At 49.8% G+C, this 15754-nt stretch overlaps 6 protein-coding genes across 6 annotated transcripts; 2 read left to right on the plus strand and 4 right to left on the minus strand.

Annotated features, from left to right (window-relative positions):
* Window positions 1–796: 796 nt before the first annotated feature.
* TGAM01_v209526 (autophagy-like protein 22) lies at window positions 797–2880 on the minus strand (the record flags this gene model as incomplete). Its single annotated transcript, XM_018807862.1, has 2 exons — window positions 797–2457; window positions 2607–2880. 2 exons carry the CDS (start codon window positions 2878–2880, stop codon window positions 797–799), a joined length of 1935 nt encoding a protein of 644 aa, XP_018658900.1.
* A 2529-nt stretch (window positions 2881–5409) lies between these two features.
* TGAM01_v209527 (hypothetical protein) lies at window positions 5410–7642 on the minus strand (the record flags this gene model as incomplete). Its single annotated transcript, XM_024550575.1, has 4 exons — window positions 5410–6002; window positions 6552–6832; window positions 6910–7441; window positions 7537–7642. The coding sequence occupies 4 exons, from the start codon at window positions 7640–7642 to the stop codon at window positions 5410–5412; spliced, it is 1512 nt and encodes a 503-aa protein (XP_024404687.1).
* Window positions 7643–8002: 360 nt separating this feature from the next.
* On the plus strand, window positions 8003–8393 carry TGAM01_v209528 (hypothetical protein; the record flags this gene model as incomplete). The annotated part of the gene is made up of 2 exons (XM_018807859.1): window positions 8003–8197; window positions 8268–8393. The coding sequence occupies 2 exons, from the start codon at window positions 8003–8005 to the stop codon at window positions 8391–8393; spliced, it is 321 nt and encodes a 106-aa protein (XP_018658897.1).
* A 62-nt stretch (window positions 8394–8455) lies between these two features.
* Window positions 8456–9648, minus strand: TGAM01_v209529 (2,4-dihydroxyhept-2-ene-1,7-dioic acid aldolase; the record flags this gene model as incomplete). The annotated part of the gene is made up of 4 exons (XM_024550576.1): window positions 8456–9025; window positions 9112–9137; window positions 9195–9287; window positions 9366–9648. The coding sequence occupies 4 exons, from the start codon at window positions 9646–9648 to the stop codon at window positions 8456–8458; spliced, it is 972 nt and encodes a 323-aa protein (XP_024404688.1).
* Window positions 9649–10629: 981 nt separating this feature from the next.
* Window positions 10630–11319, minus strand: TGAM01_v209530 (DNA-directed RNA polymerase II subunit RPB7; the record flags this gene model as incomplete). Its single annotated transcript, XM_018807857.1, has 4 exons — window positions 10630–10645; window positions 10705–10874; window positions 10938–11018; window positions 11071–11319. 4 exons carry the CDS (start codon window positions 11317–11319, stop codon window positions 10630–10632), a joined length of 516 nt encoding a protein of 171 aa, XP_018658895.1.
* A 217-nt stretch (window positions 11320–11536) lies between these two features.
* On the plus strand, window positions 11537–13648 carry TGAM01_v209531 (hypothetical protein; the record flags this gene model as incomplete). The annotated part of the gene is made up of 4 exons (XM_024550577.1): window positions 11537–11963; window positions 12791–12960; window positions 13028–13111; window positions 13193–13648. 4 exons carry the CDS (start codon window positions 11537–11539, stop codon window positions 13646–13648), a joined length of 1137 nt encoding a protein of 378 aa, XP_024404689.1.
* Window positions 13649–15754: the final 2106 nt, after the last annotated feature.

Consider the following 15754-nt stretch of genomic DNA (forward strand, 5'->3'; position numbering starts at 1 on the left):
CGACAAATGGCCAACCAACAACGTCGCAGAAACACACGAGAGGCTGATGCTTGTACCTGCCTAGGCGCTAACAGCCACCAAATACATCGTCACGCCCTGTTACCCACTTTGGCGATGCAGGCCGAGCATCTCGAGCAAAACGAACTCCCCACAACTGCGGCTGCTCTTGTTACTGCTTGTTTCTCTTAGCGTACTCTGCTGCTCCTCTGCTGTATCACGGAATGCAAATCTAATTACCTTAGTAGGTGCTTGGACTGCTGGCAGTTGCTTTAGCCGCCGACTAGCAGTCGTAGCTGGAGTTGAATCGCGACTAACACTGACAACCCAGCGCCCGTAGCGAGTCGTCCTGCTAGTTCCAGTGATGCAGATTGTCTGCACGTCCTACCCAATTGGGAACCGCTAAAGCATTAATGGAGCTCATGGCACCATCAGTAGCCATGCCGTGCCGTTTACAACCAACAACACATCAACTGAATTCCGTAAAGATTAGCAGCATCACCCAATTATTTCCAGACACCAAACGCACGCAAACGAAACATACCCGAGAATATCAGACTTCACCATTTTAGCTTTCGGAAAAGAGTAGAATAACGGCCAGATAGCATCCAATTCAAGCTCCATCACATTACAGGTGCTACTAGTATTTACGGCATATCCAAAATTCACTAATTATCAACCACAACGCCTACGCTATGCATAGGTTATCAATCGAGACAAAACAAACTCCAACAAACATACAAATTCCGAAAACAAAGCGCTCTAGCCATCACAACAGAAATGAAGTGAATATCCAATCTCAGTGTCGATGGGTCGTGGCCCCATTCTCCTCTGCGGCTTCATAGTCTGCCAACATGCCACGGTTTGCTTCCTCATCCTCTTGCTCTCCCTCTTCTCTCTCAAGGTCTTCTACGTCAAATGCCTCGATGGTCTCAGCGAGCTTCTCGCCTTCCATCTTGCCACGTTCCACGTTGATGAGCCAAATTAGAGGAGCAGGGAAGCCAACAAGCGCAGCAAGAAACCAGAACGCGGGCCTGATGCTTCCAGTTTTGTCAATGATGGCACCAACAATGGCGGGTCCGAAAACGCTAGACCCTTTATCGGTAATGGCATAGAGTGCGTAAAAAGCGGCTTCAGATCCGGGTGGAATCAATTCGCCAAACAACGAGCGACAGTAGCTACTCAGACCGCCCATGACCAGACCATATACGGCTGCCAGGGGATACATTTCCCAAGGCTGCTGCAGGCCCATGACGCCCCACCGTTGAATGAACGGAAGGTAGCCCATCAAGCCGTAAATCGGTATGAGCTCAAAGAGTGCAATACATACAAGAATCGTTTGATGAGGCTTGAGGTTGAATGCCCGGGAAATCCACGACCAGCCAAAGGCACCAAAAATTCCAGACATGGTGGAAATGACATTGATCATGCCCAAGGCCCAGGGCTTCATATGGAGCTGAGTTTTAGCGAATAGAACAGCAGTGGAAGATGTGGTGGCAATGGCGTCTGATAGAAGAAACCAGCCTCCTAGAAAGAGCATGATATCCAACAGTCGCCTTGCCAGCTGAATAGTGCGAAATAGAGATTTCCAGGAGTACCTGAAGTATGTCCACCACGAGGGGCCGTTCTTCTGCCCATGTACCGTAAGAGGTGGCCCGGGCCTAGGTCGAAGCCACATCGCAGAAGGGATAGTAAAAACAGACCACCAAGTCCCAACCATGAAGAGCACCACCCTCTGCGACCATGTCGTGTTTTTCATGGCCAAGAGGATGACAATAGAGACGCACTGCACGAACAAGGCAGCACTGTAGCCAATGCCGATGCCAAAAGACGATATGCGCGTAGAAAGTTGAAGCTCTTTAGAAGTGATTTCCTCGTGGGTGGGCACTCGCTTCAGCCCATACCTTGAAGGCCGGTCGTCAGGAGGTAGCAAACCAGAAGTGGAGTTGACCATGGCTTCTTCCAGGTCCTCAGTTGACTCTAAAGCTGGCTCGGCGAGGATAGGCGCCTCTGGTTGTGCGTACGCGTCAATTACTTCAGGGTGATTACGAACCATAAGAGGGAGGAATGAGTTGAGAAGAACAAACGAAGCGCCAAAAGAAGTATTGGAGATGATTGTCAGCAAGGCTCCGAGCAGGTACGTGGTCTTGTTAATGAAGATGAATGCCATCACCGAAAGTCCACCGAGCCAGGCGAATCCGAGAAGAAGCCGCTTTCTGTAATTGCCATGGTCCGCAGCACAGCTAATACTAACGACGAGGAGCGCCTGTAGCAAAACACTGACGGAAAAGGTATACATGGCAAAGCTTGCCGTATTGATCTGGATGCCGAACACATATACGATGCATTGGCCATCATCCTCTGACTTGCTGTCGCTGGAACCGCAGGGCTTATCCGGGTTGGAAAGGAGAACACCGTTTTCTCGAGCGAGCGTCTCTAAGAGAATAGGGATAAAGGAAGCTGTTGTCTCGATTAGCTCATGTTGGGCGCGAGAAGCCGACAGCAATAGCAGCAGTGCCGGGAGAATTGTATAGAATTGCAAAGAATAAGATGAGATGCAACATAGCGCTAAGCATCATGATACAATGAATAAATCAGCCTCAACTTACCAATTCCACAAATCACATATGTCTCGGCCGCGAAGCCATACATGTACCATCCCCAGAGCTCCTTCTTGCTAGTCGGTCTAGCATCATGGCCCTTGTAAGCCGGCACGCCGGGGCGCTCGTCGCTGTCGAAGCTATCGCGCAGACTCATCTCCTCGTCGCTGTCGGACCGCTCGTCGTCGGCCTCGAACGATGATGTTGTGTATGATCTCTTGGACAGAATCGAGAGTCCTGACCAGAACCGCCGTCCCTGAAGCTCCGGGCGATGAGGCGGCATTGCAGCGGGCACGGGCGCGCAGGCAGCTAATCAATAGGCTGATCAGCGGCTGGACCCACGTGATTGATTGACCCAGTCGGAAGCGGTACCTAGTGCTGCTAATGCACCCCGCGCTTTGCTCTGCGAAATGCTAACAGCTAATGGCGGACTCGCGAGAGGCCCGAGTCGACAGGACGCCGGCACGCATCAGGACGTGAGATTTCCAGGTCCGTATATCGCACGTAGGACAGAAGGGGGGCTGGCTGTGCGTGAGCCTGTCGCTTCTTTTTTTTTAGGCGTCTTCGGGCCCAGCTTTATTTTCCTGCTTGTGTGTGTCCTATTCCTGCTGGTTGGTCGATATGCGCTGCAGGGCCTGACTCGGCCGGGCGTCTTCAACAAGCAAGTCGATCGTGGTCTAGCTGAATGATCTCACTTTCTTCAGGCACCTGTTATTTCCGACGGGCGAGATGCAGCTCTTTATGTGCTTGCCGCAGCTCCATGCGCTTCTGCAACTTTCATCACAGCCCCCTCTGCCTATGCGCCTTCGCTGAGTGCGTCACATCGCCTATTCGCTCCAGTGTGGCCCTAGCGGCTGGGATTCTTCACTCACCGACCCCAGCATCGTCTGCTCTAGCCATCTACACTTCTGAATATGGACTTAGTTGGCATCGTTTTCGACACGGCTAAGCTTTAGCACTGATCGGGGTGGAGAGCTCTCGCGTCAGTGCCCCAGTTTAAGCTGCTCTTCCGTAGCTAGCGAGAGACGCGCTCTTTTTTGCGCAGGTCAGCTGAGGCGAGATGTCTTGCAAGAGCAGAGGATTTTCACCAAAGCAGTCCGTCTATTTCCTTGAATGGTGACTTGAGACTCCCAAAAATCGGCGCCCATGAGACCAAGTTTACTGCTCCAGGGCGGTACCCCAAGTGGAGATGCAATGGGCAAGGTTCGCAGTGACGATCTTGCCCGCTTGGGCGTTGTGGCGTGATGGGAGTTTTGGGTGCTACACGATACCACAAAGACCTGGATACAGCCAACATTTCTGTGTGATTGCGCCGCATGTGAGGAATCGAAATTTTCACCTGGCTGGTACATACATAGGTAGGGTTGGGCACGCTATTGTGATAAGATTGAAACTCGACACGAGCTGACAGAAAACTTTATTACGCTTATTCTTTCGCATGTCATCCGCCAGTGACAGCATTCCGGGGACTGTACACCTTGATGCAGACAGCTCTTAAGCTAGACACGTCGAAGCTCAAAGCAGGATATCATAGGTAGCGTACGCTCTCCAAACCATTATACTCCATTGTTTGGCCAATAAGCAAACAGCCCTCAAAACCCCTCAACCAACTCCCCATGTTGTCATGAGCTGCTCAGTGTTTGAAGACGCCAAATAGCTTCGTCTTTAGCTTGTCTGCTAGGCCTACGGGCGCAACTGGGCGAGGCTTCGCTTCCGCCTGTTCGTCCTTGATGTGATGCTCATTGCCCACACCGCCGCGGCCGGTGTGAAATCCCTGGGTATCCTGGCTCGGTCGAAAGGCCTCTTCCGGGATGGCATCTGCGTCCTTGCGCTGAGTTGCGGCGGTTCCAATGTCGGAGATGTTGCCAGCGCCTGCGTTCGCAAAATTGCTAGATTAGCTAAATTTTTGGCTCTGAGAATGCAGCATCGGCAATGAAAGACGCACCTCCTCGACCTGAGCTGAATGCGCCGTCGCCATGGCTGCCCTCGACGCCGGATCGCACCACCTCGCCGTCGACGTATTTTGTTTCGTCTGCGTCAATGTTGCCCGCCCCGCCGCGGCCGTGGGATACTTCAACAGCCATGAGAAAGAAAAGAAGAATCTCGTAGATGCTTAATTGGATATGCTCTGCTATATTGCCTTGATTATAGTACAAATTGAGTGGCCTATTGTTTACAGCTCACGGTAGCTTGGACGCTCAGTTGGCGCTACCAAATCCTTTATATCACAAGCTGCGACTTACACATGCCAAGCGATAAGACAATAATCGCGTGGGAACCAAGGCGCCGGATGCGCCACATGGCTGCTCGTGGCGGAAACTCAGGCGACAGACGAATGACATCAGCGAATGAGAAGCTTGTGGAAAAATCCGTTATCAGTTCCCCCCAAAAACGGTTCTCAGCCGCGGCCATTCCCCCATCCCATGTCTATCCTCCACCACGAGATAAAGCCTTTATCGGCAGTGCTTTGCGCCGAAGACCCAATGGCGGGAGCCTGTGAGATGCAGCGGGGCGCTGGCCGGTTTACGTACCTGAATTTGGTGACATCCAGTGACAGGGTTCCTTATCGATGATCGAAAGAGCACCCGCTATCAGAAGCACGCATCATCAATGCCTGTGCTGTAATTCAATACAAGGCTCAACGGGTGGCCCGGATTCGGTAGACATATAAGACCAATAGCATAATTTGTTCGCAGAGGCTGAGCGGTAGGTCTCGTATGTATGTGCCATATAATATCGTACAACTCCCTTCATGACTCGAGAAACAGAGTGGAATTGCCAACGTACACTCGCACAGCGTGTCACAATCTTGCTAAAGCTCAGCGACCACGCCACGTCCCTGTGGCTCTTCTCCCTCATACTTCAACAGAATCTCGGGTATCTCTACCAAAGAATACCGGCCCCATATATCCCAAAGCGCCTTCACATCATCCTCAGGCATATCGTCCGTCAAGTAAAACCATTTTCCCCCAATCTTCATAACGTCCGCACGCACGCTTCGAGTGCAAGCCGGTGGTTTCGCCGTAATGGCGTCCTTCTGCGAATCATAGTGCCAGCTGCTGCCGTACAGCCTTTTCTGGGACCTGGCGCAAACCCAGCCTCTTACGGTGACGAAGTCTGCTCCGCACATCCCGTCTTCCTCTTCGCGGCCGGCAACGATGTCTTCCTTGACGCAATCCTCGCAAGTAAACCCGGCTATCAGATGTTCGCCGTGGCAGCAAGCGCCTGGGACTATGTTGTGGCAGAAGGCAGCATTGCCGGTGCAGTCTCCCCAGGCCCAGAGAGTCAGTGTTCTGCTGACTGCGGACGTAGCATGGGCCCGGAAACCAAGCAGTATGATGAAGAAAATGGCGTGAATGAATTGCATATCTTGGTGTCGCTGCTCTGGTTGTTTAGTGTTGTGAACTTTGTTTTAATCGGCATGTAGACTCAAGTCGGGACGGGGCCCTTTATATGCATATACGCCCTAATTCCTTGCATAGTTTGCAGAGAGATAGGACCGCCTTGAATTCTGGGATTCCATCGCCGCTGTATTACATCAACCACTCCAGCGCATCATTGGTGTCTAGAAAGGCCGCCAGAATGACTACGAATATCTTAGCACACAGTAATATCCTAAAATATTTCCATATTTTGTCCTACTCTGACTAATTCTACAGCCTTATACGCGCAGTCTTACCTATAGACACCTAGGTACTGAATATGCGACTACCATACTGAAGTGACGACATTTCAAAATGATATAATCATCTGCTCTGCAATAGCATGTATCCGAATTTAAGATTCTACAACTGAGCCTAATTAGCGTTACCACATGCATATATCGGAAAGCTCGTCTCTACACTTCATCTCTGTATTTCAAACGCTCTTCAATTTATTGATATTTTCTTTGTATGACGGCAATTCAATCTTTTACCTATACTTTGCCAGCCCGGCCTATCTGAAGAATCTCACCCGTCAGCTGCTCATCGCTTCGCAGAACCGGCCAAGAAGCTCCATCAGCCTTGACAAGGATAAGCTCCAGCTTCGTGCCGAGAATCTTGAACGACGATTTTTCTGTGTCGATTTCGCCAAATAGCGGCACGGTTGCCGTATATCGCTTGGGAGTGGGGTCGCTTGTCGTAAGATCCAAATCGAGTTCTTTTCCCTTGAATTCGACCTTGGCTATCTCCTTCTTGATCTTCTTCAAGAAGTATGACGCAATGACCTGTGTAGGGGTCTGGTAGAAGTCGTGCCTAAGAGATTGTTAGAAGCCGAGGTGTCTCGTCGTGCATTGATTGATGCGTTTTCAAAAGGCGTATACGAGACTCACCTAACTGTGGTCAGAATCTCCTCGCTGCTTGACTCGGGCGCATCCTTCTCCCCGCTGCCAACAAATAGATGCTTGTCCTTTGTTTTACAACCCTCAATCTTCATGAATTGGTCAAACTCTAGCACCCTCCTCTTGCAGCATGAATATCCCTTGCTGCCCTCGTGGAAAATGGGTACTCCAGGGTGGTGCACGCATTCTTCTCCTTCTCTTGCAGACCCCTTCTTATATTTGATGCTGCAGCCCTTTCGACGACACTCAGCTCCGTCAGGAATGTCCAAGCTCGGATCGTCATCCTCGGACTCTGGGGGCGGCGGGGGAGGTGTGGGAATGTGCTGTGCTGGTTGGATTGGCAATCGAGTCGGCGCGGATACACTGGCCTCTTCAATCTTCTTTGCCAAGGCGGCTTCGTCGATCTGGGGCTTCTCTTCGACGGGAGGGGGCTTCTCAGTGGTTGAATGTGTGCCCGTCGTACAAGGAGGAATCTCCATGAATTCGTCAAAAGTCAATACTCGCGGCTTGCAGCACTTCCATCCTATAAGATTATTGGTTTATTATACAGTCTTATGTGGGCGAAAAGTATGAAAAATGACTATGCTCATCGATAACACATAGAAGAAGCTCTCGTACCTTTCTGCCCCTCGTGAAAGACAGGTGGACCAGGGTGGTAATGACACTCCTCTTCTGGGTCAGTATATTCTTTGCCGCAGCCCTGGCGGACACACTTTTGTGCCATGGCGAAGTAGACTATATAATGCAATGGCTGGTATTAGGATGGAGAAGAGAGGCGAAAATCGAGCAGCCTAGAATAAAAGAACTGTTGAAGCAATTGAAAGCTTTAGCTGTTCGGAGAAGTGGGTAGCTGATGGGATCTTCTAGAACTGTAAAGATGACGGAGCTGCTCTTGCTCTCTCACCGCTTTCCTAATTCGATGCGGGGTTCAAGATCTCAAAAGCTCCTGCTTATCGGGTATGCAGTTAGACCGTAGCCATCATCGGATGATAGTTTGAAATCCAATGTGAGAGAGATCTCGAGCTACAAAAAGCGAGGCCAAATCTACAAATAGTGCTTGGTAGCTGGGGAGAAGAAGAAAATAATGTTTGTCACCAGGCGTCTTCTGCACGCCTGCAGAATTACTTTATTTTCACGAGATGACTGCGGCTTGTGCACGCAAGCTAAAGGGGTCCTCTCTGATGTCTGGGATAAGCGGCCATTTGACTACACAGAAGTGAACTTGGCAAAGCCAGAATTCAAGCATTGGAAGAATCTGTACGATTTCGATATTCCTGTTGTATGTGGCTCATTTCTTGGCCGGTATTTTCCGGTAGAAATCCGGCCTTATGCTGATGCGGGTTAAACAGATACATGTTAGCAAAGCAGGTGCTGCCGAAGAGGATGTTAATAAGACCGGAAAGGCCATCAAATTAATGCACCGCTTCACGACAGAGCAAGTAGAGGCAAAGATGGATCAAGCTGAAGGCATCTAATTTACCCTTCTAATCTATATGCCCACGTCAATGGAGGAACATCATCAACACACATGCCCGTTTCAGTTTTTGGCAGCGGTCAGATACTGCTTGACTACATCCTCGAGGCCCATGTAATCCGTGACGACGTGGACCATATCAAAGCCTTGCTGCTGACACTGCTTGGCATGGGCACCGCTGAAGGTATAGATGCCACTTTTCTTTCCAGCTTTCTTAGCGGCGACCTGGACCTTTGAGATGGCATCATTGAGCTCTTGGGGAATGCCGGCCTCGCTGACACGATGCCCGATATTTATGCCTATAATTTGCCGTTTGTGGTTAACAGCCGAAGCTCGTTGTAATAAACCTTTGGGATACATCTTACCGAGATCAAATGGGCCAACGAAGAGGACGTCAACTCCCTTGACAGCAGCAATTTCGTCCACGGCCTCAAGGGCTTCTTTGGTCTCAATTTGAACCATGGTCAAGACATTTTCATTGGCTCCATTAAGATAGTCTAGAGAAGAGATGGTGGGGCCGAATTGTTTAGCAGAATAAGGAGATCCAAAGCCTCGCTTTCCCGCAGGTGGGAATTTGGCGGCTTGGACGAGATCCTCGGCTTCTTTGACGGTACGCAATAGCGGGACAAGAATCTAGGATAAGGGGGCTGTATCAGCATATAAGTCGCCTTTGTAAAGGGTGAATTCGGTAGTTGAAGAATCTTATACGGAATACTTACACCATGTGCACCACTGTCCAACGCACCTGAATGTTGTCACGTCAGCTTCGTTGACATATTTTGAGATGAAAGATGTGGCCTACGCTTGACCATCCATGGCTCCATTCCCGGAATTCTCACAATGGGAGATACTCCCAGCGCCGCAATAGCTGGAACTGACTCATGCATAGCATGATCTGTCAAACATCCGAAGCATTAGTTCATTTTTCATCAAATTATCATGCAATATCATAGTTTGTCCCAGTATAACATACCGTCCAAGCTGCCATGTTCACAGTCCACCAGCACCCAGTCCACGCCCGATTGCGCCAGTATCCTAGCCGGTGCCGCTCCAGGAATCATCTGCCAGCCCCCAAAGGCGGGTTTGTTTGCATCAAACAAAGCCTTGAGCCTGTTGCCGTCTTTCACAGTAGCTTTTGCGCCGCCAGGCGTGGCTCCCGCAGCGATGTAAGACATTTTGAACGGATTATACTGCAGAACAGGTTTCTGCCGGAGTAATAAACGGGAAGTGGCAGTTCTTAGGAAGAAAGAGTTCATGCCTACCGCAGCTCCAAAAAGAGCAGAGAATGAGAGATTAGCATATATAAATGAGAATTTGAAGGCTGGGACTATATGTGCATCAAGGGGATCAACTACAGTACCCACCTATTCGTCAGAGTAGGTAGAGCGCAACTTTTCTCTCTCCCACAGCGAATGACTCAAGGGTTTGTATATGATAAGATGACGTTTCAAATAATAGGATGATTCGGGAAATAGTTTCGGAAGAAGATGATATCTACACAGTGAGGTCTCTGCTGACGTGACCCAAAATGAAGCAGCCAGTGCGGGGGAGTACAAGGCGGAGGGCGCGTGGGGAACTCGCAAGATACTACACGCGGACTCTTTCCGACCCAAACAAGAGGCTGGTGGAGGATATTCCGTAATAGGTACTCTGTACAGTGAAGCTAACTGCTTACCTTTCAGTGGTGTTGATTTATACTGAATAGGCAAGTTATTTCGAGAGCTGCTGATTTTTGTTAGCGTCTCATGATGATAAGCCTACTTGTCAGCGGTTGTAGACGTCGCTTTCATGCACATACGTAAGAACCAGAACAGTTGAAACAAGTCTTATGCATTGATCTATTAGATTGCATTGGTATGTACATATTAAAGTCAATTTGCTTCCAAGTGAATTTTTTTGCCATTTTATTGCGCCAGAAAAAAAAAGTATAGCCTTTGGTTATAGTTCAGTCTAGTCTTGTAATCTAGTCTGCGAGAAGTAGGGTTTTGCGTCTGTGGCTCTATCGCAAAGAAAAGGGCATCGTTGAACACGCGCGTCGGACCCTCTTTGCGCTTGTATATCAAGAAAAGGGTGTCGTACCGGTATTCCACGTGCACGAGTCGCCTAATTTCCTATGACCATTGACCCTGCCGCGAGCTAATCTTTAGTGATTTTGCTCAGAGATCATAGGAGCGGGAAAGCATCCGCTGTGCTCAAGCTTGGGGAGCGTATCGAGATGAATGGATGTCTATAATCCATTAATCTTGAAGGCATCTGTCATTAGGTGTCAGTAAGGACATATTCATGCGTCATCCAACAGCTGTCCATCATACCCAAGATAATCCTCTTTGATGCTTCCGATAGCCCACATTTCGCCGACTTCTGTTCGGGTACCGATAATCTTGACACGCACATGTGTACCCGGCTCGATGACGGTGTCTTCGTTGTTAGTAAACTGTGGAGGTGTCGCGTTGGGGTCCCATTTGATGTCGCTGGGTATCAGCTGTGATACTGTGAATCAGCGCGATTCTACCAACTACATGGCATAACCTGGGGGAAGACGCACATGAGCAGACACAAACAGCCTGAGGGGACCAGCTTGGGCGAAGAAACCCTGTGGATTGATGGAGTAGACAACGGCATCAACCTGATCAGGGTTAGACAACTGCTTGCCTCAAAGGGCGCAGGTTTCGCCTTACCGTCTCTCCTTTGAATGGCCGCCATACGACCGCGCGATATCCAACAGTAAACTCTGCGAGACCATTGCTCGGTAAGATCCGGCCTTCGGAAATGTCGAAGGTGTCCATGATAGAGATGATGTAGTAGCTGCCGGCGCAGGTACCTTCGACGTCTTTCAGCAGCTTGCTGGTCACAAGGTCGTGCATATTACGGCCAAAGTAGGACGGATGCAGGGTGACCCTCCGCTCCATGTTGTATAGGAAAAACATGATGGGCGGTCTGACAGAGATGCGTGATGAAAACGTCAATGGTTGACAGAATGACGGCGTTTGCGAGCTGGGAGAAAAGCGATGGGTGAGCCTTCCAGAGAAGCCCCTTCAATTTCCCATATGAAGGCGTATCGAAGTCCCGTTTACCAAATGGTTCGAGTCCTAGAAGCGCACGAGCGCTGGATGATATCCAATTGACGATCGACCAGGCAACGTAATGGAAGGCGAATCGAAATCGGTGGAAAGAAGGGGAAATCGAGGAGAAGCCCGGCGGGGGCGGCGACGAGGGCGACGAGGCGGAGACGAGAAAGAGGAGGAGACAAAGCCTTTGAAGCAGACGCAGCACGCACAGCTGAAACTCTGCGCTTTCGAGTGTGCGTTGCTGGCTCCTCGGCTGGTGAAGTTGGTGGAGATGGGGAGGATGCTGGAGCGCGACGAGGCTGCGATGGTTTGGCGACTTGAAATCTTTGGGGATTGCGCAGCCGGCGCTAAAGCTCATATGGTCTGTGCGCTATGCCCAGACCGCCGTAGGGGCCAGCGCAGCAGCCAATCGCCAGATTTGAGCTTATTGGGTACAAGCTTTTTGGTGCTCGCCGCAGCATTGGACGAGCAGAAGATGCACGGCGCTGTATGGAACGGTTGGGGTAAGAGTCTCATTACTCCGCATTAGAAGCGTCTATCACATGCCTTTTTGCCCTTCGTGCAGCTTTTTGCATGTACAAAGGCAAAGAGCATGCATAAGGAGGGCGAAGGAAGCCAGGAGAGGCAGAGTGTGCTGTTTGACAGGCACACCTCTATAGCATCTGTCGTACCACCCGCGATGAATTGCTTTTCAAGCTTAATATAACTCGTAGTGTCTATATATCATACGTGTAATCAATCATCAGCCGCAGTTGTAATGACCACCTCGATATCCGACCTAGCGGCGATTCATCTTGTCTAAAAACACTGCTAATGCTGCCTCATGCGCATCTTCAGCCTTCCAAGGTACCTCTGTACGCTAGTAGTGTCGGCAGCAGCACGGGTACCTGGCGGAGTCCGCTGTTGGAGCTGCTCACCTACCTTGCTGGACCTCTGGAGCTCGATGCTCACTGCCGTCTCCTTTTCCTCTCGATCCCTTGCAGTTCCGGCTTACCAGACGCTCGGTTATGCATGCGTTTTGCCTGTCAACGGCGGCTTATGGCTGTTACAGTGGAGGGAGGCTGAGCACAAGGCGCGCTGAGATGGTCCGAGGCTCCCAAATCCCCACCATTCTGAGCCATCCACAGCAGCCTTCAGTGGGGGACGCAGAGCTCTCAGCGCCTCGAACCTCCTGACTTGGGCCATTTCGCTTCAACATCCTCTTCTTGCCTCATGCCGGACAAAACTCATTCGATGCTTCACCCTCGACAAGCCACTCTGCTCTACCCTGCGCCAGCTTCTCTGCTCTCCGAGTCGCGTCCTGCGTTTTGCTGCTTGCGGTCTCTCTGAGTTGTTCGACTGCGTCCGATCATCTCGTCTCACGTGCCAGCCGGTCGCGCCAATTCTTCGGACGCAGCGGTACCTTTCTATCACATTTTGTTGAGCACTTCTTTCGCTGCCTCCGTACCCTCAGCCAACCCCGAAAGAATGTCGCTGGACTTGGAAAAGCACTTGACGTTTGTGAGCACATGTTCGATCATCTCATGATTATTTCGTTTGCCTACTGACAAATGAATTTCGCTCTCAGTATGGCGCATACCATCATAACAGCGTCAATGTGGCCATTCATATGATCTGCGTGCCTCTGCTGCTCGTATCAGGATTTGCGTTGGTATGTCCATCAACCCCCTGTCAACTCGACGATGTCACCTAAAGCAGTATCCTTACGCCCCTTTTTTACTCTGTGCAACAGGCCACGTATACGGGTACAATCGTTCACACGCCCAGCTGGGCAACCGTCCCATATCTGGATCTCAATCTGGGCACCATCGGAGCTTTCCTCTACGCAGCGCTGTATCTGCTGTTAGAGCCGGTAGCGGGCTTTGTTCTGGCTGCTTTCTGTCTCGGTAGCACAGCATTCGTCAACTCATGGCACCTTCGTGATCCCAACTTGACCTTCCAGGTCGCTCTGGGAGTTCACATCGTTTGCTGGATCGCGCAGTTCATTGGCCATGGAGCTTTTGAGGGTCGGGCCCCTGCTCTGATGGACAACCTCGTCCAAGCCATCTTCCTGGCGCCCATGTTTGTCTGGCTAGAGATGCTCTTCAAGCTGGGGTACCGACGAGAGCTTCAGGCTCGTGTCGAGAAAGCTGTAGTGAAGGAGATTGCCAAGTTCGAAGCCGCATCAAAGAATAGCAAGGCCAATTAAACCGGTGCCAGCTGAGAGAATGAGCCCTGGCCAGATATTTCGTGGCCCCTCAAATCTTCTATCAACCATACTCAAATCTGAGCCCTCTCCCCGTTTCGTTGTTTACTCAACACACGTCATTTTAACTTTGGATGAGATACAGCCTCTGACGAAAGGCCTCGGATTCCCAATTCTCACATCTCATCAACTCAACAGACAGGATTTAATATTGCAAGCAAGCGCTCTCAATCGCACTTTCCTATGAGCCAAATCTGCAAAAACTTTTCTCTTTTTTCTTTCCATATTGTCGACATAGTCGAGGTACCCCCAAAATATCAGGAGAGACGAGCTTTGGCTGCGCCTTACTAAAGATGCAGACAAAAGCACAGTATAATAATTGTTCTTTTAGCCGATTCTGCGTCAGTTAATAGTTGTAAGCTGATGCGGTAATAACTCAGAAAAAAATATCAAAATTATATTACCTCATCTCTCCTTTGCTGCTGAGGACCAACAGATATGCATGGCTCTGGTTTCAGTCCCGTACCTGTAATTAGGATAAAGGCAGTTGAAGCATCCATACATAGGTACCCATGTCAGAAGCCGAACACAAGATTAGAATAAGGCGACGGTATTCGGTGGACTAGGTACATTATCGAAATACGCCAACAAAGCATAGAAAACTTATGGATAGCCCAGGGGCCGAATGCTCTGTCAGCCACTATCTCGCATCAGGTATACATATGTACCTCTTGTAATATGATTAAGACATGTATCACGCGAAGCTAGTACGTGTCAGAGTCGTCGCTGACACTAAAAGAGATTCTAGGACAAGAGAGTTATAAGTCGAGTTGTATATGTCGCGAAATGTATATACATATACAATTGAATAGTTAGAGCACCAATCTACGTCTATCTACACGATTGAGGCTTGACACTTTTTATAGTAGCTGTTTATACCCAATTGTATATCTGTGCATCTATTCGCATCTATTCATATCAGAACCTAGCCGCACTGTAAAGCAAAGGTGTAAAACTTACAGCGCCACTTACTGTCTATCCCAAGCTATCTAGCAGTGAACCTTTCTTTTGCATTAAAGCCCACCTTAGCCAGTCCTAATGAGACAGCAGCTTTAAAGACACAGAATCTGTTCTACAGCTGGGTATTCTTACTATGCACTCTGCTTCACTTACCTATAGTGTAAGCTCTTATCGTATCAGCAGCCTTGAGGCTAGTAGAAGAGCAGCTACTAGAAGCAATATTGCCTACAGGATTCCTCACGGTATCTGGCCCCTCAAGTTGGGGCTTCTTTGGTTCCTAAGAAATGGATAGGACAGCGTTGTTTTCCAACTAGTCGTGCTGTGGGGGTACATCCAGATAGGGAGTTCACTTGACGAGAATCCGAAATTACTCCTCAGGATATTGAGATTCAACAGAGCTTATTTGGCTCCGTACCCGAGTCATCTCTAAGTTAGAGACTCTGGCCATCCAAGATCCAATTGCGATACCGGAGCTAGAGGGAAAAGCGCCAAAGGGCAAACAATCGAGCATGGGGGCGGCGGCAGGGCGATGGTCCGTGCCGTCACCACTTCAGTACCATAGAGCCAGGATGCATTCGATGGGACGCCAGATTCCGACTCTACTGTGGGCTAGTGAGCCAGGATCTGGGCTGCAAGTCTGAGTGCGGTATACTGTAGAGAAGGGATTGTGCTGGTTGAATCCTCCACATCCAGCTAATCGAGATATCTCTCAATTGGCCTACTGAGATGTGCGGCCTAGGGCTACAAGACTTCCCAACTGGCTTGAGGCTGGCTCGTGCAGCCAACGAATAGTATTGGAGCCGTGCTAGTTTAGCTTCTTCTATTTTAGCTCATCTTGATAGGTGCCATGCCATGCCGTCCAACCTGCCAGTAATAATCATTACTAGAGTGACTGACAAGCCAAAAGCCAATTCGCTGATTGGGCTTGACAATCTCTCCTGGGGCATCCCCACAACGTCATTTCACCCCCTCCTAGTGCGGAAATTTTTCTCTTGATCAATATTCGAATGGGGCGCGTCAATCTTGAATTGGATCTGGTGGTTTATCTCTCACCCAAAATAAGAGAAATAGCATCGATCCTTATCTAAT

This window comes from Trichoderma gamsii, assembly GCF_001481775.2.
Source record: "Trichoderma gamsii strain T6085 chromosome Unknown Scaffold_47.2, whole genome shotgun sequence".
Lineage (NCBI taxonomy): Eukaryota > Fungi > Ascomycota > Sordariomycetes > Hypocreales > Hypocreaceae > Trichoderma > Trichoderma gamsii.